The following is a 24,608-nucleotide window of genomic DNA, read 5'->3' as shown; positions in this document are numbered from 1 at the left end:
CACTGTCTGGAGCTTGGTCACTCAATGGACTACAACAACACCAATATTGTGACACAGACACCAAGATTTTGGGACAGTGTCATAAAGGAGGCCGTCGAGATCAAGGTCACAGACAACCTAATAAACTGAGACAGTGGTTACCAGCTCAGCTCGGAACGGAGTCCAGCTCTGGAGCTTATAGGGCCCAACGAAAGGAACCAAGAAACTCCTCAAGAAGTTTTGACGCCGCAGGAGCAGCGCTAGGCAGGTGCGGACCGCAAATGCAACTCCCGAAGTGGGCTGGGCCTCTGACAGCCGCCACGACCACAGATAATGGACAAGACGGGCGCAGGCGACCGTCGGAGCACCAGGGAACTGCCAACACCTTAGGAGCAGCGCCAGGCGGGCGCGGACCGCGAATGGAACGCCAAATGCGGGTCCGGCCTCAGACAGCTGCTACGACCACAGATGGTGGACGAGTCGGGCACGGATGTCCGTAGGAGCACCAGGTAAGGCGCAACACCTCAGGAGCAGCACCAGGCGGGTTCAGACCGCGAATGGAGCCCCCGACACTGGACGGGCTTCAGAGAGCTGCCACAGATGATGACCAAGTCAGGCACGGACGTCCGAGGGAGCACCGGGCAAGAGACAACACCTTACAAGCAGCGCCAGGCGGGTGCGGACGGCAAAGAGAGTGCCCAGCACCCTTTGGACATAAATACTGGACAAGATCCTCCAATACAGCAGTCTCAGGTAGCACCTGAAGAAGGCAACGAGTTACGTGGCCACAATATTGTGCCAGAGCGACACAAACATCTGGCAGTAGACCAGATTATTTCACATGTCAAGATCTCGCCAGGAAAGCCTGAAGAGTTACACAAACAATCCTGTTGGAAGAACATCCACAACTGAGCTTTATAGCACCACTTCAGTTGTAAATTACTTTATTTTCACATGACCGGTTTCGGACTGTTATAAGCCCATCCTCAGATGTTGTAGCTGTGCTGTGGTCCCCAAGTGCCATGTGTACCAGTTTACAACTGAAGCGGTATTTTCAACCTCTACTATAATAAGAAGTGCTTTCAGATTGGAAAATCACTACATGTGTGTTTTATATCTGAGGGGAATTACATTGAAGGGGACAAAGCTGATGCTGCTGATGGGTAAGTAAAGATTCTTTCAAAAAACAAAAATTCCCATTGCTACACTCCTTGTATTACTATGATTCAGGGAACAACTCATCACAGTTTTGGTATTGAGTCATCAATATGCACATAAACAAGACTGAAAACAGTGGATAAATTGTTATCAAGAAAAACTGCTTCCCGCTCATCAGAATGTAAAATGCAGAGCACAGGCGTGCTTGTGCATGTTTGCATGCTTTTGGAGCCTGCAAGCACTCAGTGCCGAGGTTATCAGCACCCTTACACACTTTAAAAGAAACGAATGTGGATAAAAATATGAAAATGTTATCATGGAGTGAGGAGGAAACCAATAAAATGACACTCATGCACTCACACGCACCTCATTCGAGTTGATCCTACAATCACCATCCCACAAGCCCTAAGACAACGGAGAAAGGAGAAAAGGTGCAATATATGGAATTAAAACATAAATAAAACAACAGTGGACCTAAAAGAAAGGCACAGGGAAATGTGACTGGTAGATCACTTATAAAAAATGCAGGTGAGCCAGTCACACTGTTAACACACTAAAAATACATCCCTAAAATTTTTGGAAACATGTTGGCCAAATTGTAAAACGTTAAAACCCTCATCATATTTGTTTGAATGTCACCTAAAATAGAGAGCAAATCCATCAGCAAATCCTCCACAGCCCACTGCTTGGAAAATAGAACACAATCTAATAAAATCTGGCATACAGTGAGTGATCTGGAGGGTCCTCTCGCCGGAGCAAGAAACCATGCATCATGGGGCTGTGCCCTATGCAAAGACAAGTAAGGAGGACCTTGTCCTGTCAGACAGGCTGGAAGGAGGTATGCCATGGTCACACTGTGGGATTTACTAGATGGAGCTTATTGTCTGTCACTTCCAACCACTCATCCTCCCACTGACGCACTACTCTGTATCTCAACAGCGACGTGATAGCATGGCATGGAGATGGCACACAAAGCTAATAATGCATCATCTCCCCACAACACTCATGTGCCCTGGCACCCAGCAGGAAGATACTTCCTTTCCCAGCTGTTTTAGTTGGAGGAGGGCATCTTGGATATTCTGGCTACTACATTTGCTGGGTACAAATGTTGAGCAGAGTGAAGGACACTAACAGAATTGAAACAAACAAGGATTTTAGCCCTCCATACCCGCATCCAATGATGCCTGTGGGCTGAGCATGACACAGCAGCTAGTCGGTACTGGTGGGCCTTCATGGCCTGTTTGGGCAGAGTTTAATTTTTTAAAGGATTTTAGCACTGGAAGAACATCCAACCTGTCCCAGTGCCCACAAGATTGCATATAATTATTCAGAAAAGACATTACAGTCTTGAGGCAGTTGGACCTTGAGGGCACAATCTGGGAAAACAATTGAGCAACCAACAGAGTCCCACAGCTTCAACTGTCCATAAAGATAGCCACATAGTTGTGGTGCTTATTTAAAATGTCATAAAATATCACTTTAAAGGCAGCAGCAGCAGGAGCACAACTTCTCCTGTACTGCACCAAATCTAAGACTGCACTGGGCCTCTGCAGTAACCATGGTGGCAGGTGGTTAAAACATTGGATTTGGGGTTGCACACACTCCACACAAAGTGACTCCAGCACACACTGCATACAGATCCCAAATGGCATTGTTGCTAGAGGACTTCTGGAGAAAAGATGTTTCAGGGGCAGACAAGTAACAGTATGGTAGGCGGGTAAAGTCAGAGCCACAAGGAACTTACATAGCTGACACATCACGAGGAGCTGCCACAGGACAATGAGTGGTTCCACAGACTCAGCACAGAGACTGTGGGGCTTTTCCTGTAAGCACTCATGCCCAGCCTAATCCCCTTATGGTGGATAATGTCAATAAACTACAGATGACGCATAGACTGTGCATCCATTGTCTAGCCATGAACGAACAAATCCCTGGAAAGTGGAGTGGATGTGCCCTGCCTAATCTGCCTGAAAGGATGAGCTGACTGGGGAAAGAGCTAAGGGAGGTATTGCTGTGTTTATCAATAACACCACCACTCCTCTGCTCTCTCCTTGGCTACTGACCTACAAGCGGTAGCCGTTGCAGTTCATTAGGTTCAGAACTGCAGAAGTGGTTGTGGCAGCACTAGATGGGTGACCAGACTAAACTTTTGGAGGAGCATGAGGCTGCACAATGTCAGCTACCGTGGCCTTGTCTGATGTTCTGCAAGGAAACGTAGGCTTTGGAGTAAGTGCAGCAGCGCAACTGCACTGACAAATGTAGGTAGTAGTGCTAACACTAGCAACATCTGTTTGTGTAGCAGCACTGGTTTTATGAACTGGCTGTTTAATAACCAATGCAAAGAAGGTAGCATACATGGGGGGCTGCAAGACTTTATAAACCTTTTTGGCCTCACCAGAGGGGCCAGTTTTGAAGTTTTAATCTCCTGTAACTTCCCTTATTCAAGGAAGACACAGCAGTTCCTGCTCCAGACAGGGTGAGCCCCAGAGCAATTCATACACTTTGCAGGAGATGAACATCTGACTACTTCATGGCCAGCCTTATCACATTTGCCAAAGTGGCTTCTCCCTTACATCCTTGCCCAAAGCGCTGGCATTTAAAATAGCACATTGGGTTGGGGAAATAGTGCCACATGGTTAAAAGAAAACCCACCTTAATATTCTCCAGGAGTTTTGTGCTATTAGAAGGGAGGATGAGCAAATCGGATTTCATCAGATCGCCTTTCACCCTTTTGATGATATTTTGCACATCTACAATGCCTTCCTGGGCCAACTAATCTTTCAGGTCTTCTTTGGGGATATTGGTGATATCGAGCAGGTCTCTGCACATCGCAACACCTTTGCTGTGGTTTAATGTGGTATGGAGCCCAGTCTCAATGGGATATTCCCCCAAGGTTTTTGGCCTTCTGAGGGTTTGTCACTTATTGGGAACTTGAGGGTTCGATCAACAATGTCCCATTCTACAAGTGTTTAATGGATTTTAATGTATGTGCAATCCCCTCTAAACCCTTTTGAACATAAAAAAGGTGATACTTCTTCAAAACATTTCTCTTTCCTTTTAACCGATAAAAACACAAAGACCAGCAGTGTGCATTCTGTTACTAAGGACATTAGAATCCTTAAATATCCCCGAGTCTAAAGGACTGGCTACAAGAGCCACCTTATTTAATTGGGTGTTAGTACCCATCAGCTGCCCACCCTTTCCACTGGGAGGAGGAGAATGAGAAAACTTCAAGGGTTCCATTTTGGTCCCGCAAGTAGCTAGGGGAATATGGGTTCACTCAGAGCCCCGTGTACCTCAGTAAGCATTGTACAGATGGAGTGTGGTAGTTTCCCCAAAGGCTACCTGCTAATGACTGTTCCATGTCAACAGCCATGCATCTCATCAGCATGCACCCCTTGAGATTGAGGTGTTTATACGGACACCTATACAGAATGCCATCACACAGACTGAGCAAACAGATCTTTGACTGGGTAACCACTAGAAACAACAAATGGATGGCAGAGGTAAAAAACGACCTCTACCAACTCAACATCACTGCAGACACAATAAACGACAATAAAATTCAGAAACATCATTATAAAAAGTGATGGAATCCCCGGCTCTGCGAGAAGGCAAAGTAGGGGGCTAGTCCGGAAGGCACCAGTCGCAAGTCGGACCTCACAGTGGTCGATAGGGTCTAGTATATGCAACGTCAAAGGCGATGCAGAACCATAGACAGGACTTCCATAGTATAAACTAGACTGGACCAATGCCTGATACAATCGCAGGAGAACAGAGCGGTTGGCAACCCTGGTGGTATCGCACAGACACCTACGAACATTGAGATGGGACCAGCACGTCCTCTTCAGCTGGCGAAGATGAGGGAGCCACATCAAACAGGTATCGAAGACCAGACTCAAGAAGTGATGAGTGCCCACCACCTTGAGGGGCTGGCCATCGAGGAACAGTTTCAGATAGGGATGGACTGTACGGCGATGGCAGCAATGCATGACACATGACTTGGCCACCGAAAACTGAAAGCCATGGGAGAGAGCCCATGAGTGCACCTGGCAGATTGCCTCCTGTGGACAGCATTCTGCAGCGCCCATTACGGAGGAAGGGACGTAGATACAAGAATCATCGGCATACAAAGAGGGCGTTACTGTCGGCCCAACAGCTGTCACCAGACCATTAATGGCTATGAGAAAGAGAGGGATGCTCAACACGAAACCCTGTGGAACCCTATTTCCTTGCCGATGGGGAGTGCTGTAGGAGGAGCCAACATGGACCTGAAAAGAGCGACAAGAAAGGAAGTTACGGATAAAAAAGGGCAGAGTGCCACAAAGGCCCCATTCATGAAGGGTGGTGAGGATGTGGTGGCACCAGGTGGTGTCATAGGCTTTATGCAGATCAAAGAAGACTGCAATGAGGTGTTGCTGATGGGCGAAAACCGACTGGATAGCAGACTCCAGGTGGACCAAGTTATCCACCATAGAGCGGCCACAGCAAAAACCACTCTGAGTCGATGACAAAAGGTTGCAGGATTCAAGGATCCAAAACAGCCGCCGACTCACCATGCATTCAAGGAGCTTGCAGAGGGTGTTAATAAGACTAACTGGACAGTAGCTATCCAACTGAAGAGGTGGCTTCCCTGGCTTCACACCGGAACAACAATGCTTTCCTGCCACTGGGTAGGAAAGACTCCTCACTCCACAGATGGTTGAAGAGGGTCAGTATATGATGGTGGCCTGCCACCAATAAGTGTTAAGAGTATTTGGTTATGTATCTGATACGGTCCAGGAGCTGTGCCGGGACAAAGGGCGAGGGCACTGGCAAATTCCCACTCACTGAATGGAGCATTATATGGTTCTGAGCAGCGAGAAACAAAAGACAAAGGCAGTCATTCTGAGCACTCTTTCAGGAGAAGGAACATGCCAAAGCTTGAGCATAGTGTTGAGTGAAATTTTCTGCTACAAAGTCCGGACTGGTAAAGACAATGCCATGCACAGAAATTCGTGCAACCCCAATGGGAAGATGGTGGCCAAAAATTCGCTTGAGTTTCGCCCAAAATAAGGGTGGTTAGGGCAAGAGATGTGGGCAGCCTGTCAGTTGGGAGGTAGAGATTGCAGATTGTGATTGGAGTGGCCAGATAGACCCTGACAGCAATGGCTTCCTGAGTGGTATGAAGGGGAACCCATTTACTAACAATGTCCTTGCGGACCAAGGTGCAAACACCACCAGAAAATACAAGCAACAGAGTAGAAGGCAAGAAGGGGCTGAAAATCTGTAAGGTGACGCCAATATCCATTACAAGTCCACTGGAGAATTCTCAAGCTGGAGTCCAAATGGGAAGCGAACAGACCGGAGTCAATCATGCTGCCAAGTCGACATCCATCACCGATAAGAATGGGGTAATATCCATATACGTGGGATCAGACTCAGTTGGTTCATTGACTGGAGGAGGGCAAGGCTGCACCTCAGGGGGTACCAGAGGGGCCTTGCCCTTGTTCTTGGGTTTCTGCTGCTTCTCTTGGGAAGGAAGAGAAGGGCAGACTTCAGCGAGGGCAGGCACAGAATTACACCGGGCAATCTTGGCACCCACCGGCCGCGGATCGCGCTGCCAATGTGGAGCAGCAGATTGCCTTTCAGGGGGGGGTGCCGGGAAGAGAAGTCCCAGGAGGGAGCTCCAGTACCAGCGGCAGCCGAAGGAGGGAAGCACTTCTCCGGCAGGGGAGGGGGAGCAGCACCCGAAGGGGTGGGTATGGGTACTGATGGGGAGGGGGAGGCTGAAGGCATGAGGCGAATGGGGTGGGGCTAGGAAGAGGAGGGGGTAGGAGGAGAAGTGGATGTAACTGAAGCAAAAGTAGAAGTCATAGACACAGGATGAAGCCAGTCATACTTTTGTCGAGCTTCAGTGTAGGTGAGCGATCAAGGTTTTGTACTCTTGGATCTTTTTTTCTTTCACAAACACCAGGCATGCAGGCGAGAGTGGAGAATGCTGTCCATGACAATTTACACACACTGGCGGGGAAGCACAGTCACTTCATGGAGGGGGCACCCACAGTCACCGCAGAGGGGATCAGTGGTGCAGTGGAAACACATGTGTCCAAACCGTAAGCATTTAAAGTATCTCATCGGTGGTGGAATATAAGGTTTTACATCACACTGATACACCATGACCTTGACCTTCTCTGGGAGGACATCCCCCTCGAAGGCCAGGATGAAGGCGCTCATAGCGGTGCTATTGTTTGGAGGGCCTTGCTGCACATGGTGAATAAAACGAACCCCTCACTGCTCGCGGTTAGCATGGAGCTCCTTGTCAGTTTGGAGAATAAGATCTTGGTGGAAAATAATGCCCTGTACAGAGTTCAAAAGTTGGTGGGGTGTGACAGAGACTGGGACGTCACCAAGACGGTCACAAGCATGCAGGGCATCAGACTGGGCAGCAGAAGAGGTCTTTATGAGTAAAGCACCGGACCGCATTTTATTCATCAATTCCACTTCGCCATACTTATCTTCAATCATCTCCACAAAAAACAAAGGCTTGGTCGTGGCAAAACTTCCACCATCCGTCCTGGTACAAACCAGGTACCAAGGGAAAGATTTCAACCCAAGTTGGCGAGCTTGACCCTCCTCCCAGGCGGTGGCCAGGGAGAGGAAGGCTGAAGGATCAGAAGGAGTGTCACACAGAATGGCCAGGATGGTGACGTTTTTGTTGTTTCATGCGCAAGGCATCTGCCCTAGTATCACCCACTCCGATCAGGGGCTTGCCCCATGGGTGCCACCCAGTCACAGCAAGGTCCGTCTAGCACGTCGGCCATTGCCGGAAGTTCTGGTGCCCCAAAGTGATGAGCATTGACTCCTGGGTATACACGAGTCGTTAACAGCTCAGGTACTAGTAGTGTGATCCCTGTGGTTTCAGGGGGCTCAGCCAAATGGGTACTTAACAGCCCCACCACACGGACTGGCTACCATGCTGGTGACCTAGCAGGAGGGAGGGCCAGGGTGCAAAGGGTAAGGGGAGGGGAGGGGGGGGGGGGGGTAGGAACTTGGACCATGGAAACTAGGTAGGGAGATCATCCCCAAATGGCTCACAATGAATGGAAAATTTTGGAAATCGCCGAAAAGGAGATGGAAACAGCAAACTAAACAATAGCACATACCAAAACAAAGCCAGGAGGATAGCCAGGTCGACAAAGAAGTCCATTAAGGGAAAAAGAGTGGGCAGAGACAAAGGAGCAAGGACAGGAAGGGATAGGAGCAGGGATGGTAACGCAGCCTGGAAAGGAAAGGAGACTGCAATAGCTCGGGGCCCCGTGCATGCCACACACGTACCCACAAAAGGACTGTGGGCCCCCTGGGAGGCTTATGTCAAGAAGACTGTGACCTATTCTCAATTGTATTAAAGCCAGTTCTTTCCAAGTGTGTAGCTGCAACAATGTTTACTATGGCAAAACTGTAGGCATCTAGCCTTAATTTGTTATTTTGTACCTCTAGTCAGACATTCTCACACAACTCTCCCTTTTAGAAAAGAGGCAATAACATTCATGGGGATAGCACAGAGCAATATGTGCATGTGCCCCTTGCAACTGCTTGCTCATTTTCCATAACATGGTACCCAGCAGAATGGTATTTCCTTCCCCTCAACATTTTAATGTGCAAGATGTGTGTTCTATGCTTTTGACTATTTTTGCTTCTGGGTACATTTAATGAACTGTCTGTAAGCTACTTATGGAATTAGGGAGACTGAAAAAGATATTCTGCTGATTGTGACTTATCTGCTACAGAGCCTTTAGGATGAAATTTTAAATCAAATAATTATGAACATACAGATTCCATAAACTTACCCACATGGGATCTGGATACTCTACAAGTTCTCTTAGCTGTCTGCCAATGGTTTCCTTATCTTTTTCCCAGTTTCTATCAAGAAACACACATTCACCAAATTTGAATGCCCACCCCATAGTTGGAACATACTGGATTGATTTCTTGGCAAAAGTTTTACAATTCTGAAAACAAAATAAAACAAAACTCATGAAACTTCAGCTAGGAAACTATGACCTAATATGCCATGAACAAAGCTTTACTACAATTTCTCACCGCCAGCATATGTATTCGATCACAGAACAGCAGGCCCATAAGCCAATCAATTTCATATCGATGGTTCATGCATAAATAGCCATGCTCTTGTCCATAATACTTCTCAAAGTCATCTTTATTTATGTAAATTATCAGATCAGTACTGCCCCACCACTCCGCAACAAACAATAACTCTGCAACACAAAATTATTACAGGAATAACCATGTAAAATTATAACAATAAATAACAAATTATGTTCATTTTGAAACATCTTAAATATGTGAAATAACATAGGCCAACAAAAATTTTTTTTTGAAAAACTTTTTTTTACTTTGATAGCTGATCTTTATGAGCTGAATCCAAATTTGGCCTTTTTTTTTTGTATCATCCATAGTTTTCAAGCAATATGTTTTTTATTCTATAGTATAAAAATCCTATGCTATATGGTACACGGCGAAATTAATGAAACACTTTGTTACAACATAAGCATGGTTTGTATTTACAGTAAGCTACTTGAAACAATGTGTATTAATAGAGGTTTCACTTGTCGGCTGGAATAATGGTTTGTACTTTCTTTCTCTTTTTTCTTCGAAGCTTCTTGTGTAGTTTTTTCTACGATGAGTCGCTTGCTGAACTTCTTGGTGAAGTGACCAACAGCAGTCCCCCCATCATGTTGGTGTTCCAGCAGCCTTGGTAGTGTTTTTCCATCACTTTAATGTCCTGGTGAAACCACTCTCCTTGCTCCTCACTAACATCTCCCATACTGTCCAGGAAGTAATCAAGGTGACTGTTCAAAAAGTTAACTTCTTTAACATTGTAGCTATAATAGCAACATATTCTGGGTCATTTCCATGTCAAGAACTTTTTAATGACTTGCTTGAATGATACCCATGCTTCTTGCTCATTTAAGGTCATTTTGGATTCAAAGTTAACATCAAACATCAATTTTCTAATGCCAGGTCCGACAAAGACTCCTTTTAGCTTAGCTTCTGAAAGGTGTGGAAACTTTTGGCAGAGATACTTAAAACATGGTCCATCTTTAGGCAAAGCCTTTACAAACTGTTCCATTAGGCCTAACTTTATAAGTAGAGGTGGTAGGCGTACGTTTTTTGGATCTACAAGGTTTTTGCGTAGAATGTTTTTCTCACCAGGTTTTAAAGACTCCCTCACAGGCCTGTTCTTTCTGTACCAGTGTTGATCCCTAGCCCTACTCTCCAATTCACACAAGAAACATGGAAATTTGGTAAAGCCACCTTACTGACAAAGGAGCATACATGTTACTTAATTAGACTGCCACATATCATCCAACCATGAGCAGAATAGCCTATTTTATTTAGCACTATTTCTAGGTTTTTATAACTTTCTTTCATATGTACAGAGTGTCCAATAGGTATAGAAACATACATGTTACCATTGTGTAATAAAACAGCCTTTAAACTAATTTTGGATGAATCAATAAACAGCCTCCAGTCTTCCCTTTTGTATTCAATACCAAACTCATTCATCAGACTGGAAATGTCTGAGCAGTACACAAAATCACCTTCTTGTTGAAAAAACTTGGAAAATGCTGCTCTTTCTTTCTATACATATATATGCTGGTCTACTGCCAATAGTTCTTTTCTTTTAATCTAGTGCCAAGCAATTCAGCTTTTTCTTTTGTTACGCCCAGATCCCTAACCAAAGCATTAAGCTCAGTCTGAGTAAACAATCTTGGCTCTAGACTTCCTGTGTTACAATGGAATTCATCATCACCTGGTTCATCTAAATCAGATCGTACAACAGAAAATACTTCTATTGGAACAAAATTTAAATCATCTAGTGGTTCAGGAACCGGCAAATCTGGACTATGCTCTACTGGTCAGATGGCAGGTGGAAGGTTTGGGTAGCTTATTACCTTCTCGTTTTTCGAATTATGACCAGTAATATCAACACTGCAAAAGTAGCAATCATCAGAATGATTTCTTGGCTCCCTCCATATCATAGTAACAGCAAATCTAAAGGTTTTTTTCCTCCTTTTTGGACCATTTTCTCAAATCTTCAACACACATAACATACCTTATGCAGTGCCCAAGATTTATCTTGATCACCAAGTTTAGATCCGAAGTATGATAGATAAACCTTGTTCACAAAGTCTGTAACGTTTCTTTGGTGTTTTTTAATCACAAATATAACAAGAACTGTCAGCATAGTTTTTACAACCACGATTAGACATTGTACTGAGCACATGTACAGGAAACGAGAAAGTGAGGATAGGTTGACAGTAAACAAAACACCATCTGTTAACACAAAAATAGAATCGAACTTTTTCTGCCAGCAAATGTTTTTTCAGCGGTGCTACCAACATCATCTACATTCATTACACCTCCTTTTCAAATTATTTTAGCTATATAAAAGCTGTTAAATTATTTAAAAATCGCTTAATTTAATAAATTTAACTGAAAATGTGAAGAAATGGTTGGTGATACAGTTTTTTAAGTATCATATTTGGATTTTCTGCCCTAAAAAACATAATAAGGCATTTTCAGCAAAAAAGTTTTTCCACTGTCGGCCTGTGTAATTAAGGTATGTGTCAATACAGGCAGCTCCAGCATTTTCTTTTCAGTAATGGCCAAACATGTTGCTATCAAACAAGTAATACCTCTTTATTGATCACACTAAAATGTATCTCAGATGTGGTTCCTACTCAGTGATAGAAACAAAGAATATTTAATGACACACTTTCGTTAAGCGAAATCTATATAAAAGCTTTATATATAAGAGTTTGGAAATCTATGAAAAATTAATTATAGCTCTACAGCAGCAGATGTTTGTTGAGGTAGATCAGAGTTCAATTTAGTATTAAAACAGTTACTTCTTAGTTATTTTATGGGGTGAAGCAACTAACTTTTTCACTTCAAATAAATTTTAACACAATGATATTTGTAAGTGTTTTCACCAAGAGAAACAGCCTCGAGGAAATCATAAAATAATTGCCTGCTGTTGCTTTAACCACACTTATCACCAAATTAAAGATTTTTTCCAAATCATAAAATACTGTTTTTGGCTCCAGAAGATGAGCTCTTCATGAGACAAATATTTCACAGAACCGAAGAAACAAAAATGGTCAAAAAATGTATTTAAAATTACGTTTCCTCTGCTTGGTTGGTTAACTGGGAGGTCAGAGGACTTAACAGTCAGGTCATCAGTCCCTCAATCCAGTGTTAGTTCATCCACAAATAGTGATATCCACGGAGTTCGTGTTCTGATGGAAGTACATAGGAGTGGTAATACTGAGGCACTGAAGCAGTACTGAGGGCAGAGCTTAGAAAGAATTTACAGAGTGTAAGGATCAGACCAGCACATACATCAGAGCAGAGAAGGGATCTCTCCAAATGTCAAGAGAAACCTCACCCCGCATCCAACCCCCACCATCCAGATGAAAGGTAAAGACAGTTACAGAGCAAAGAATGTCTTCAAGTCAGCAGATTTGGAACAGTAAAAGTGAGAAAGCTAAAGACGTAATGGATATCAACTGGACTGTCAATAATAAAAACAACAGAAGGCAAATAGGTAAAGCACACATGGGACTCTGTATGTGGCAGGTGTCACCCTGCCCATGGCTGTCCCACCCTTGCTCCAGTGCAGTCAAGACGTTAAGGAGCACTCACCATTCAACAGAGTCCTACATCTAAAATAGAAAATACAATGCAAGACAAAAGGAGGCAAACCACGTCTAACAGCTATGAAAACAGAGTAAGAGACGGATGAAACAGCAAGGTGATCAAGAAAGTAAGGTCGGCAGCTCCCAGACCCAATACACAGCAGGGGATGCCCCAACCCAACCACTCCGCCTGACTCAAAGGTAGCTTAAAATCTTATACCTGAAAATAAAAGTCACCTTCACAGAGAAAAGAGAGACCCAGTTACACCATCTGCAAATAATCTGCGAGTATTTGAAGCACAGAATGGAGGGCACGAAGGGGGCATTTCACCACATTAAGAGCTAATGACTACCGTATTTACTCGAATCTAAGCCGCACTCGAATCTAAGCCACACCTGAAAAATGAGACTCGAAATCAAGGAAAAAAATTTTCCCGATTCTAAGCCGCACCTGAAATTTGAGACTCGAAATTCAAGGGGAGATAAAAGTTTTAGGCCGCACCTCCAAATCGAAACTAAGTCGGTCCATTATGATACGAGACACAATTGAGGTCGAATGAATGACGATACAACTACAGTAGTTTGGTTCGAGTCGTAAGCTTAGCAGTTAAGCTTTACCAGGTAGCCATTGCTATGCGTCAGGCGCTCCGTGCGTATTTATACGGGTACCCTTCCTTTTTCACGTGCTTCGTCTGGTTTGAATTGATTGCTTATTTTTCTTTGATCTGATAAGTGCCGTTATGTGTTTACGTCACTCTAAGCTGAAAATGCATTACTGTACTGTGTCATGCATTGTTTGTCGCATTCTGATAATGAGTGTTTACGGCCTGTAGCCGCTCGCGGCTTGGCTTGCTCTTGTGCGCGGTTACTTACACTGCTGCTTTCTTTGATAATGATCACCAAGAACCAAATAATAGACTGCATATGATGGAAGATGTTCTGAACGACAGTTTAGCGAACATTTTTCTCCGTTTGAAAATGTTTGCAGACGCCTCTTTAGTACATTATATTCTGCACAGAAATTAGTCAGCTTAGATTTAATAATCTAGTCAATTGCCGTGCTTCATTTCTGACTGTATCACTATTAGGCATAAGAATAATACGAATATAAACATGACATGATTTGTGTATTCTTCCGTGTTTGCTGTGCACTCGCTCTAGTTTCGTAGTTTATTAGGCAGACATGATTTAAATGAGACAGCAGCAAACACGAAAGAATACATGGCAAAATGTTTATATTCATATTATTCCTATGGTGAAGAGAATACTGCATGTGATTCACAATTCATGAAAGTTCCTAGTAGCAACCATCTCTTCTCACAGGTAGGAAAAAATTCAGGACGTAAAGTTTCCCATATTCACCAACATCCCAAACAGTCTTGCCAGTCGGATTTTCGTAGTACATTGAAATGCTGCTAGAAGATGAACAATACGAAATTTCTATTTACTTCGTTGGATAATGTATGAAAGTGCAGTGGTCGAAACTCGGGGCGGAGAAAAAAGGTCGTTTTCCACCTTTTTTTAAAAAAATTTATTTACTGACGAAGAGGTTTTGGCGCCAGTATTTATCTTTGTGCCTGCAAAACATGTCTGTTGTAGCGCTACATATATTCGATGGCAGAAGTTAGTTGTGGCGGCACCTACCAACATTTTTCAGAACTTCCGCTTACTTTGCACTCGATTCTAAGCCGCAGGCGGTTTTTTGGATTACAAAAACCGGAAAAAAAGTGCGGCTTAGATTCGAGTAAATACGGTAAGCCTCTACATCTATGAAATGGGGGTGGCTCATTAAGTAAAATAAAACTATGGGTTAGCCTGGTATGACCAATGCGGAGTCAACATAGGGCAGTGGATTCCTTCTGGGAGGGACAAAAGGAAGGGTGCCTTGCAGCAGCAGTAATCCTCTTGATAGTGCAGAGTTTATTAGAGAGGGCAGCAGCCAATCAGATGTTGCTCTCTCTCCAAGTGAGCAGAGGTCTTAGTTCCACCTGCACATCTACACCTGGAACTGATAAAATGGATGGGAGGCAAGTAATTTCTTCTCTAGCCAAATGGTCAGCCAGTTCATTCCCCCAGGATACTTACAGCCTTGGGACCCAGAGAAGGGCAACCAAGCAGTCAGTATGGCTAAATTCAGTGACCACAGGGCGACAGGAGCAACAGTGTTCAGTGATCTGAAGATTGGGCACTAAGTCATTATATATTAAAAAGTGGTCAACACAGGCCTGTTAATGGCTACCAGCTCTGCTGTAAAAACACTGCATGTTCCTGGCAATGAATGGCAGGGGATGCGAAAGCATTTCCCATCTTACCTAGAGTTTTTGATCCATCTGTATAAGATATGGTAGTGCCCTGAAACTCCTGAAGAGCTCAACGAAACAGATGCTGAAAGATCATGGGGGTGGACTTTCGGAGCCTGAAATTAGATCAGTCCTAACTTGTGGTCTGGGCACCAACAAAGAGGGGGACAGTGGGGGGCAAGAGGAAACACAAGAAGCATATTCCAGGAAGGTGAGGCAGATATACAGGCAGAGGAATGCGAGGCATTACAACTGGCAATCTCAACCAAGTGTAGGTATCAGTAGCTCAATGCCTCTTGTATGCAAAAAGAATGTGATTCGTTGAATAATCAGGGAACTGTCAAATGGCAACTGCATAGGAGACTGTGAGTTAGTACCTTTTGAACTGAGGCAGTAAGATCCTGACTTTGGCAAGGAGACTACCTGAAGGACTAGTCTGGAAGGCACCAGTCACCACTCAAACTCCATGACGGACTAGGTATAACAGTTAACAAAGCCAAAGGTGTTGCCAAGCCATAAAGCTGGCAACTCTAATCCTGTCAGGACGAGACCAGGGCCCTGTAATTATGGAGAAGAGCAACATGATCTGCACCCCAAGAGATGGGGCAAGGAAGCTTCCACATACAGTCTTTAGCTGACAAAAATGGGAGAACAAATCAGCTAATTATCAAAAAGAAGGCCCATAAACTGGGATTGTGCAACAACTTCCAAGTGGTGGGTACCCAAGTCAAGTTCCAGGCCAGGATGGGCCGTGTAATGACAAATACATGGACCACATTTTTGCAGGAGAGAACTGGAAACTGAGAAAGGGTCCATGCACAGTCCCATTAGATGGCACCTTAAAGCTAGCGTCCAACCAAGGCTATTGAGTGGAAGCTGTACCAAATGGAAAAGTTGTCAATATACAGTGGTCACTAGCCCACTAATGGTGATGAGGACGAGAACGACAAACATGACAGGTCAATGCCATTCTCCTTGTCCCGTGGAGAGCTGAGTGAAGCATCCCACGGAACACTAAACAACCAGTTGATAAAAACTAATTAATAAAAAATCAACTGGGAGTCTCATAAGCCACAGTTATGGAGGTTAAGTAAAAGGTTACGGTGCCAAGCAGTGTCTTATGAGTTTTATAGGTCAAAAAGCTTGCAATGAGGTGTCGGCATTTAAAAAGAGCCTCTCAGATTTCTTTTTCAAACTGGATCAGATGGCTGGTTGTGGATCGTCCCTCATGGAAACCACATTATAGTGGGACAAAAGGCTAAAAGACTTGAGAACACTGCATAATCTGTGTGCAACCATCCTTTCAAGCTGTTTTTGCCTGGCTTACGAACTGGGACGACGATACTAGGAAGCAAATGCAAAAGGAAGACACCTTCGAGCCAAACATGGTGAAAAACCCTGAGTAGATGCAGCTTTGAATAACATTCAAGTGTTCGTACATCCCATTATGAACTGAATCAGGTCCAGGAGTCATATTGGGAGATAAGATGTTCCCTGTCAATCAAAATCTCATTATACGATTCAGATTGGCGAAGGTTGAAACATATCAGGACAGTTTCAACTCATCTTTTTCATAGCAGAAGGGTAGCTGGATAAGAGAGGACAATGATTGTTGCAAAGTGGACTGCAAGGCATTCAGCAAGAACTGATGCATCAATATAAAAATCACCCTAAAGGACAAAACCTGGAACAGTTGATGCTCAGAGGTGTCCAGGAGACTATGGAGCTTGGCCCACACCTGGAATGAAGAGGCTTATGTTCTCAGGGAGGAGACAATGTGCCCACCATTCCTTCTTACTGCATTCAATTAGATAGCGAGCCTTCACACGAAGTCACTGAATAGTGATAAGGTTGCCAATGCAATTGATGGGGGAAAGGAAACAGCAGAGGCATACAACTGCCAGTTGCCGCTTCAAAGCACTCAGTGCAGCAAGATCACTGGAAAGTGGTCACTGTCACAAAGATCATCATGCAGTGAAGCCACGAGACTGAAGGAGATCATTAGATTGATAGCTGAAAAGATACCATGGATGATACTAAAGTGGTATGAGTACCATCTTGAGAAGAGAGAGATCATGGTTGGTAAGAAGCTGGTGAAGCAGAAGGCCCCTACAACATGCCAAAGGTAGTGGTAGGGATGGGGGGAGTTGTTGAATTAAAGTGGTCAACTAGAGATAAGTAAGGGCCTACCTGGAAGTATGTAAACATTACAAATTGTGGTCCTTGAAGATGTTTGCACTCACACCTCTATTGCTTCCAAAGTGTTATGAAGTGGAATCCACTGACTGAGCACATCTCTGTCACTGAAGAGACCCTGCAGATGCCCTCCCAGAGCCAGTGCAATTCTGACAGAAGGTATGATATGATAACCACAGAAGATTGGAAAATGGTCAGCAGAGAAGTGTGTTTCTTTTAGAACAACACACATTGCAGAAGAAGAGGAAATACAGTATTGTAGTTCCGGCAGGTGACGTTAGTATGCATTACAGTTCCACTGAATGATAACATTACAGGTGTCCATGTTAGGCGTGAAGGGGCCAGGAGAACTAGTCACACTCCTCGTTCACCGCCTGTCACCAATGACAATGGAATCACATCAATGAGCATTGGTTCAGAAACCATAGGCATGGCGGGACCAGTCTTTTGCATAACTGGGCATCATATCAACAGGATGTAAGTGTTCACGTTTTTTACATTGCTTAGTATATGACAAGCAGTCAACAGATTGTTTTCCTGTATTTGCAGTTCTTTCTTGAAGAGCAGGCAAACTGGTGCATGTGTAGGATGGTGTTCTGAGCAATCGACACACAAAGGTGGTTGTCCACAAGGACTACCTTCATGGAGTGATCGTCTGCGGTTACCACATTTTGAATCTGCTGTGGAGTGGGATGACATGAGCAAAGCACAAGCTTTGATGCACCTACTGGGTTGTGGGATATAAGGCTTCATGACACACCTGTACATCATTCCAGGAGGACACTCCCTTCAAAGGCTAAGATAAAGGAGTTAGTACCTATCCTATAATCTTTGGGATCTTTCTGAAAGCATCATAGAAAATGGGGTTGTAAATATGTGCAGTAAAGTTTCCATTCCTGTCTGAAGAGACAGCCAGATCAGAACAGACAATGTTCTGGTGAAACTTAATGCATTTCATGTGGAAAAACATCAACCATGATGCCACCTACTCCTATCAAGGGCTCTCCCCATGGGTGCTACCCAGCTACAGCTAAGACCATCTAGCATGATAGCTATTTCCAGAATGAGATTTTCACTCTGCAGCGGAGTGTGCGCTGATATGAAACTTCCTGGCAGATTAAAACTGTGTGCCCGACCGAGACTCGAACTCGGGACCTTTGCCTTTCGTGGGCAAGTGCTCTACCAACTGAGCTACCGAAGCACCGAAGTTTCATGATAGCTATTGCCGGGAGTCTTGATGCATCTACTCTTTTGCATGCATGGGGAGCTAGCAGTTCAGGCATCTGCTCAGGGGCTGATAACTGTAGATGCAAAGCTGCAATCCAGTAGCAATAATTATTCGAAGCAAGCCACATTACTACGAGAAAGTTTCGTGAACAACTCTCTTGAAGATGGATCTGTACTGTGACAACATTCCACAGTACTAACATTTGTGAATGGGGGAGCACTGCTGTGACATTTTAAACAAATGAATATTGAATAAAGAATTCAGTTTTAAATATTTGTGTAGCATTTTCTCCTGTCAACAATTTTACTTATACAAAATCAGTCAACTCGAGCTATAGGATTTTGATCTTATAGGCATGAGCTGTTCCACAGCAAGATGTTTGCTTGCGGGTACTTTCTTAATTCATTTGTATATGTACTCCCAATTTAATTAATTTTGCCCTTCAAGCTCAAATGTTATTAATCCATCACGTTCAGATTGCATATGACAGTCTACAGCGCAGCAACATGTCACTGCTTCTTTTTGTAATCAAGATCATCGAAACTCCACCAACACCTATGCAATGCATAGATATTCAAAAGGTGAACAATATCCTCCATTCCCAACTTCATATTTCAGTTTGTTTACACTCTACCAACACACCTAACATCCAGACTCACGCAACTACTGTCGCCAAAGTTTTAAAAAGCTGATAGTTCACTAAAGAGTTGCGCAAGTGCGCGACATGCATGCGCAGTGGCCAGTTGCATAGTTGCATGCAACCTAGTGTCATCATGTAAGCTAGGATTAAATCAATTACACTGTCAAATCATTACTAATTAGTATGCCTTTTCTAAGCACACAATAATTTTTAAAAATAAAATTATTAACACAATACTCATTTTATGGAAACAGTGATCACGATACATCCAAATGAACAGATTTTATGTATAAAACTTCCAGATGCACTATTCCCATATCTGCAAACTGTCACAGCAATACTGTTAAAATTCTAGACAAGACAAAGTTTTGATCCCAGGAAACATACATAAGCTAAGAATGTTTTAAACTGAACAGTAGAAGCATCAGTTATTGAAACTAGTGCTGTAATGTCAGAAGAGTTAAATACTAATCAAATAAATTTCCTGGATATTTATTTTTCTTAGGCATAAATATTTCCCACAGCATGTCTCATTACAACAAGAATGTTGTGGCAACAATTTTCAATATTGTTTAAGATACTGTCAATGCTATAGTTTGAGAAAAATGTACTGTAATGAATTACAGCATAATTCACAACAATTATCATTTGTATTGACAATGGTTCCACAGCTATTCATTCTAATTCTGTGAAAACTAACGGGTAACTGAATATATCTCTTCAGTGGTGCACATTTCCATTGACAGTACGATAAACTTTCAGGTAGACTGCTACTAAATCAGCTGAAAGAACAGAAAATAAATAATTCTGGACACATATTTAGTACAAAATAATTAAAGTAATTATAGTATTTCTTATTGAGAGCTAGTGTTTCATAATTAAGAAACAGCAGGATTCCAGAGCTGATGTCCATCTGCTTGATAAACTTGGTTATAAAAATGATTGACCGTTATTTAACAGCCCCTTACGCTATCTATCTACATGAAAACAGACTCTAATATTATTAATTCAGAAAAAAATAGTCCCCTGTGTGCTGTACAGGCTACACCTTATGTGTCTGCTGGTCCTGAAAGATAATCTGGAATCAGCCTTATAATGTTGAATTCCAAATCACTACTCCCTTCATCTGAACAACTCTGATTATTTACTATGTTTTCCGCATAGCTCTGATTTCAGACAAAAGGAAGTATATGTTATGAGGGAATGCAGTATGTGACATGCATTCAATTCTCCATTTCGATAAATGTTGAGTATCACTGTTTATAACATGACACTTTTTATAGTCTTGTCAAGCAACTCAGTGCAGACAGATTTCTGTTTGAAAATTATGATACAATGTTGCTTAATAAGATCTTATTTTACGATATCTGTTGACAGCATACACACTAAGGGCGATAGACAGAAATTCCAGCAGAGGATCTCAAGCCATATACCACCTGGGAGGAACAGTGGATTAACAAGGCCCTCTATGGGGAAAAAAAAAGAATTTGTTACAGCAGATGATTAGGAAATAATCATATGGTGATTTCATATGTGAGGAAGAGTTAGTTTGTCAGAACTGGAATACTAAGATCCTCAAGCGAGGAGACTGTCATGTGAGTTAGTCTGTAAGGTACCCTATAGTGTACTGGGTCCAATAATTTCAAAGCTGAAGATGCCACTGAGTCATAAACCTGGCAACTACAGTCCAGCCAGGACAAGACTAGGGCCCAGTAAGTACAGAGTAGAGTAACACAATATAGAGAGACGTAGGAGAGGAAGCAAATAGCATTAAGCATCTGCACATGGCTAGTCTTAAGATGATGTATGCGGAGCTCCGAAGCCAGCTTTTCATGAAAGAGAAGTCCTAAAAATTGGGACTGCACAATGAGATCAAAGCACTGTGAGTCCAACCAGAATTCTGTTTAGTGGTGAACTACAAAGTGGGAGCAACACCAGGTGCAGAAATCATTGATATACTGTGAGGAAGTAACCGTGGGTCCAATGGAGGCCACTAGCCTATTAATGACAATAATAAGGAGGAGAGTAAGAGTCGGCATGGATCCCTGAGGGATGCCGCTCTCTTGTATCCACAGGGAGCTGAGTGATGTGTAAACTCTTAACCTGAAATGATGGGAGGAATAAAAACTGATGAGTAACAGTGATAGGGAGCATCAAAATCCCCAATTGTTGAGGGGTAAGTACAATGGGGTCATGTGCCTTAAGCAGGTCAAGAAAGACTGCAAATGAGATGTCCATCTCTAGAAACAGCCTGTGAGACTGCTGTTTTGAAGCTAGCCTTATGGTAGGTCGTAGACTGCCCCTCCAAGAAAAGCACTGATATGAGGATGCCAAACGGCTCCAAATTTGAGAGTGCAGCATAATTGCTGAGCTTTCAACCTTTCAAGCAGTTTGCAAGGAGTGTGTGTGTGTGTGTGTGTGTGTGTGTGTGTGTGTGTGTGTGTGTGTGTGTGTGTGACAATCAACTTGTACTGTCAATGGACTTTGTGTTTTTGCCTGGTTTAAGGATTGGGATGATAACACTATCTCTCTACTGCTAAAATTAATTATGTCATTTATGGTTATAAAGAGTAAAAGGTAGGAGGATTCTTCAATATGTCTTTTATGCATTGGGAAGGTATCTAGGTAAGAAGAGGACATCAATACCGTCACAAAGTGGGTTGTGAAATGTTCAGGAAGAACCATAATGCAGACCGAGAAAAGCTGTTGATCTTTGGTGCCCCACTATTCTATGGAGATTAACCTACACCTGGGCTACAGAGGCACATGTTCCCAAAGAGGAGATATAGCACTTCTAGCATTCCTTCTTAATGTGTGGGTGAGTCTTTGCATGGAGATGCTTAAACGTAATGACAGCAGTCTGACTACAACACAAGCCACTGGTGGATGGAGCTCAAAGAAAGGGTGTCACCATTTTCAGTGGCATGGGTGACTGTGACAGAGAGGTCTCTGACAACTTTGTCAATACAATCTGATGAAAAGGGGATGAAAGAGATAGCACAGGTATACAACCGTGCACTGGCCTGTTGAAGAGCCCAACTTGGCAACGGTCTATAGCCGATGACAAGATTGTAACTGGATCACTGGAAAATTAACACTGTAATGAAGACCATCACATAGCAAGCACCATAGCACCACGTAGCAAAGTTATGAGACTGGACTAGGAGGTCGTAACATCGACAGTCGAAAAGGTGCCACTGATGATTCTCAAGACAGACCAGAATGAATGTTTAATGTTGTGCTTTTTGAAACTTTCTGGTAGATTAAAACTGTGTGTGACACCAGGACCCTAACATGGAACCTTGCCTTTCACAAGCAATACTCTTGCCAAATGAACTATATGGGTATAATTCGTGACCTGTTCTCACAGCTGCACTTCTGTCAATACATGCCCGTACAGTACCACTCTCCTACTTCCCAAACTGCAGTCATTCTTCCAAGAATGCTAGTCCCACAAGGAATTCAACAGAACGTCTGTGAAAGTTTTCTCCAATTGCTTTACTTTAAGTATGTACATATTCTGGATTTGCCCTTTCAGAACTAACAAACAGAGATCGTCTTTTTCCTACTAAGGATTTTTATGAGGGGCATTCAATAAGTAATGCAACTCATCTTTTTCTTGGCCATTTCCAGTTGAAAAAAATTGTGGAATTTGTTGTGAGACATCAAGGAATATTTCTACCTCAGCTCCTACAGTCTAATTGGCTGATTGATTAATTGAGCCTTTCAATGCAAAGTTACACCCTGCCCCTGCTCCAGGAGTAAAGCAAAACCATATAAATGAAAATAAAAACCACTTTCACTGAACTGAGGAATAGTTAAACCATATGTGAATCGTCTGGTAAGATTATTAAAGACAAGGATTCTGGAAGACTATACTTAGTATGAAGGGCTAAAAGAAGGGGATATTCCATCAATATATGGGATACCGTCAGTATGGCTCCACAGCCACATTGTGTGGGTGGGTAGAGAGAGAGAGAGAGAGAGAGAGAGAGAGAGAGAGAGAGAGAGAGAGAGAGAGAGAGAGAGAGAGGTATGATTGATGCATAGGTGGCATAAGACAGTGGACTCTTTCTGAGAGCAGCGGAAGGAAGAGTGCCAAACTGCAGTAGTCTCCTTCATTTTGCAGAGTTTATTACGGAGAGCAGTAGCATACCAGATGTCATTCCACTGTTGAGCAAAGAAAGATTTGATGTGTATCTGCATATCTGTACCTGGGATCATGAAAGAGAATGGTGAAAGTATCTGACTCTCTAGCCAAACAGTCAACCAGTTAATTCCCTCGGATGCCCACATGACTTGGGACCCACAGGAAGACAACAGAGCAGGTAGCATAGCCAAGGGCAGAGAGAAGGTCATGGATAGCAGAGACCAAAGCACGAGAGTAGCTTTGATCTATAGCCTGCAAGCTACTCATTAAGTCAGTACATATTAAAACACTGTGGAGTGAGGCCTGAGAAATAAAATGGAGGGCCCTTGTAACAGCTAGCAGCTCTGCTGTGAACACACTACATGAACCAACAGTACATGGTGTTCCAGGCCAGTAGTAGATGTAAAAGCAAATCCCACCTTATCTATCATTTTGGAACTATCAGTGGAGCAAATGGTAGCACGCTGGAACTCTTCAAGGACAGAACATACAAGATGCCGGAAATGTCATAGCGGTGACAGAGACCTTAAGACCCTGGAATAGTTTGGTCCTGATCCATTGGTTGGTTAGTTTAAAAGAGGGAGGAGGGGTCCAAACTGCTACGTCTTACGTCCCTCATTCCAATTAAAATAATTCCACAAGGGTGGGAGTAAAACAATCGAGACATACAAAACACAGCTGGAAGAAAGGAGAAAACCACAAAAATGACTAAGGGCGACAAACACAGAAATGGACAAAATAGGACAAGAAAACCACAGAGAGACGCAAGAAACATATAGAAAAGATCAAAACAAGAGAGCAGATTACCATGGCTGGTTGACCAAGAGAATAAAAAGCAGAAGCCAGCCACACTGCAACACATTAAAACCTCCACCCTAAAAGCACTAGGGTGGAGGACACTAAAACTTAGATCAAATAATAAAGCCCACCCTCACGAATAAAATGTAAAACTAAAGCTGTTGTTGAGGCATTGTCGCCCAACGCCGAAGGTAGGGTGCTGGGAAAATTAAAAGCCTGCCGCAGAGCGGCTAGAAGTGGACAGTCCAGTAAGAGATGGATGGCCATCATTTGTGAGCCACAGCGATACTGAGATGGGTCCTCACGATGGAGGGGGTAACCATGCGTTAGCCACATATGGCCAATGCGGAGCTGGCAGAGGACAACTGAATCCCTGCAAGAGGACTGCATAGAAAACTTCCACACATTCATAGTCTCCTTAATGATACGCTGTTTGTTGTACGTACGGTTAAGCCAT

At 43.3% G+C, this 24,608-nt stretch overlaps 1 protein-coding gene across 2 annotated transcripts in view; it reads right to left on the bottom strand.

Annotated features, from left to right (window-relative positions):
- LOC124544615 (1-acyl-sn-glycerol-3-phosphate acyltransferase gamma-like) overlaps window positions 1-24,608 on the bottom strand; it is an 81,837-nt gene that overhangs the window by 45,784 nt on the left and 11,445 nt on the right. For both annotated transcript variants that reach the window (XM_047123215.1, XM_047123214.1), the window contains exons 3-4: window positions 9,220-9,392; window positions 8,967-9,128 (exon numbers count right to left, since the gene is read on the bottom strand). In XM_047123215.1, the coding sequence (XP_046979171.1) occupies window positions 8,967-9,128; window positions 9,220-9,392 (335 nt within the window). The remainder of the gene's footprint in view (window positions 1-8,966; window positions 9,129-9,219; window positions 9,393-24,608) is intronic.

Source organism: Schistocerca americana, chromosome 8 (genome assembly GCF_021461395.2).
Source record: "Schistocerca americana isolate TAMUIC-IGC-003095 chromosome 8, iqSchAmer2.1, whole genome shotgun sequence".
Taxonomy (NCBI): domain Eukaryota; kingdom Metazoa; phylum Arthropoda; class Insecta; order Orthoptera; family Acrididae; genus Schistocerca; species Schistocerca americana.
The sequence above is the reverse complement of the archived record's forward strand: the minus strand, read 5'-3'. Positions and strand labels throughout refer to the sequence as shown.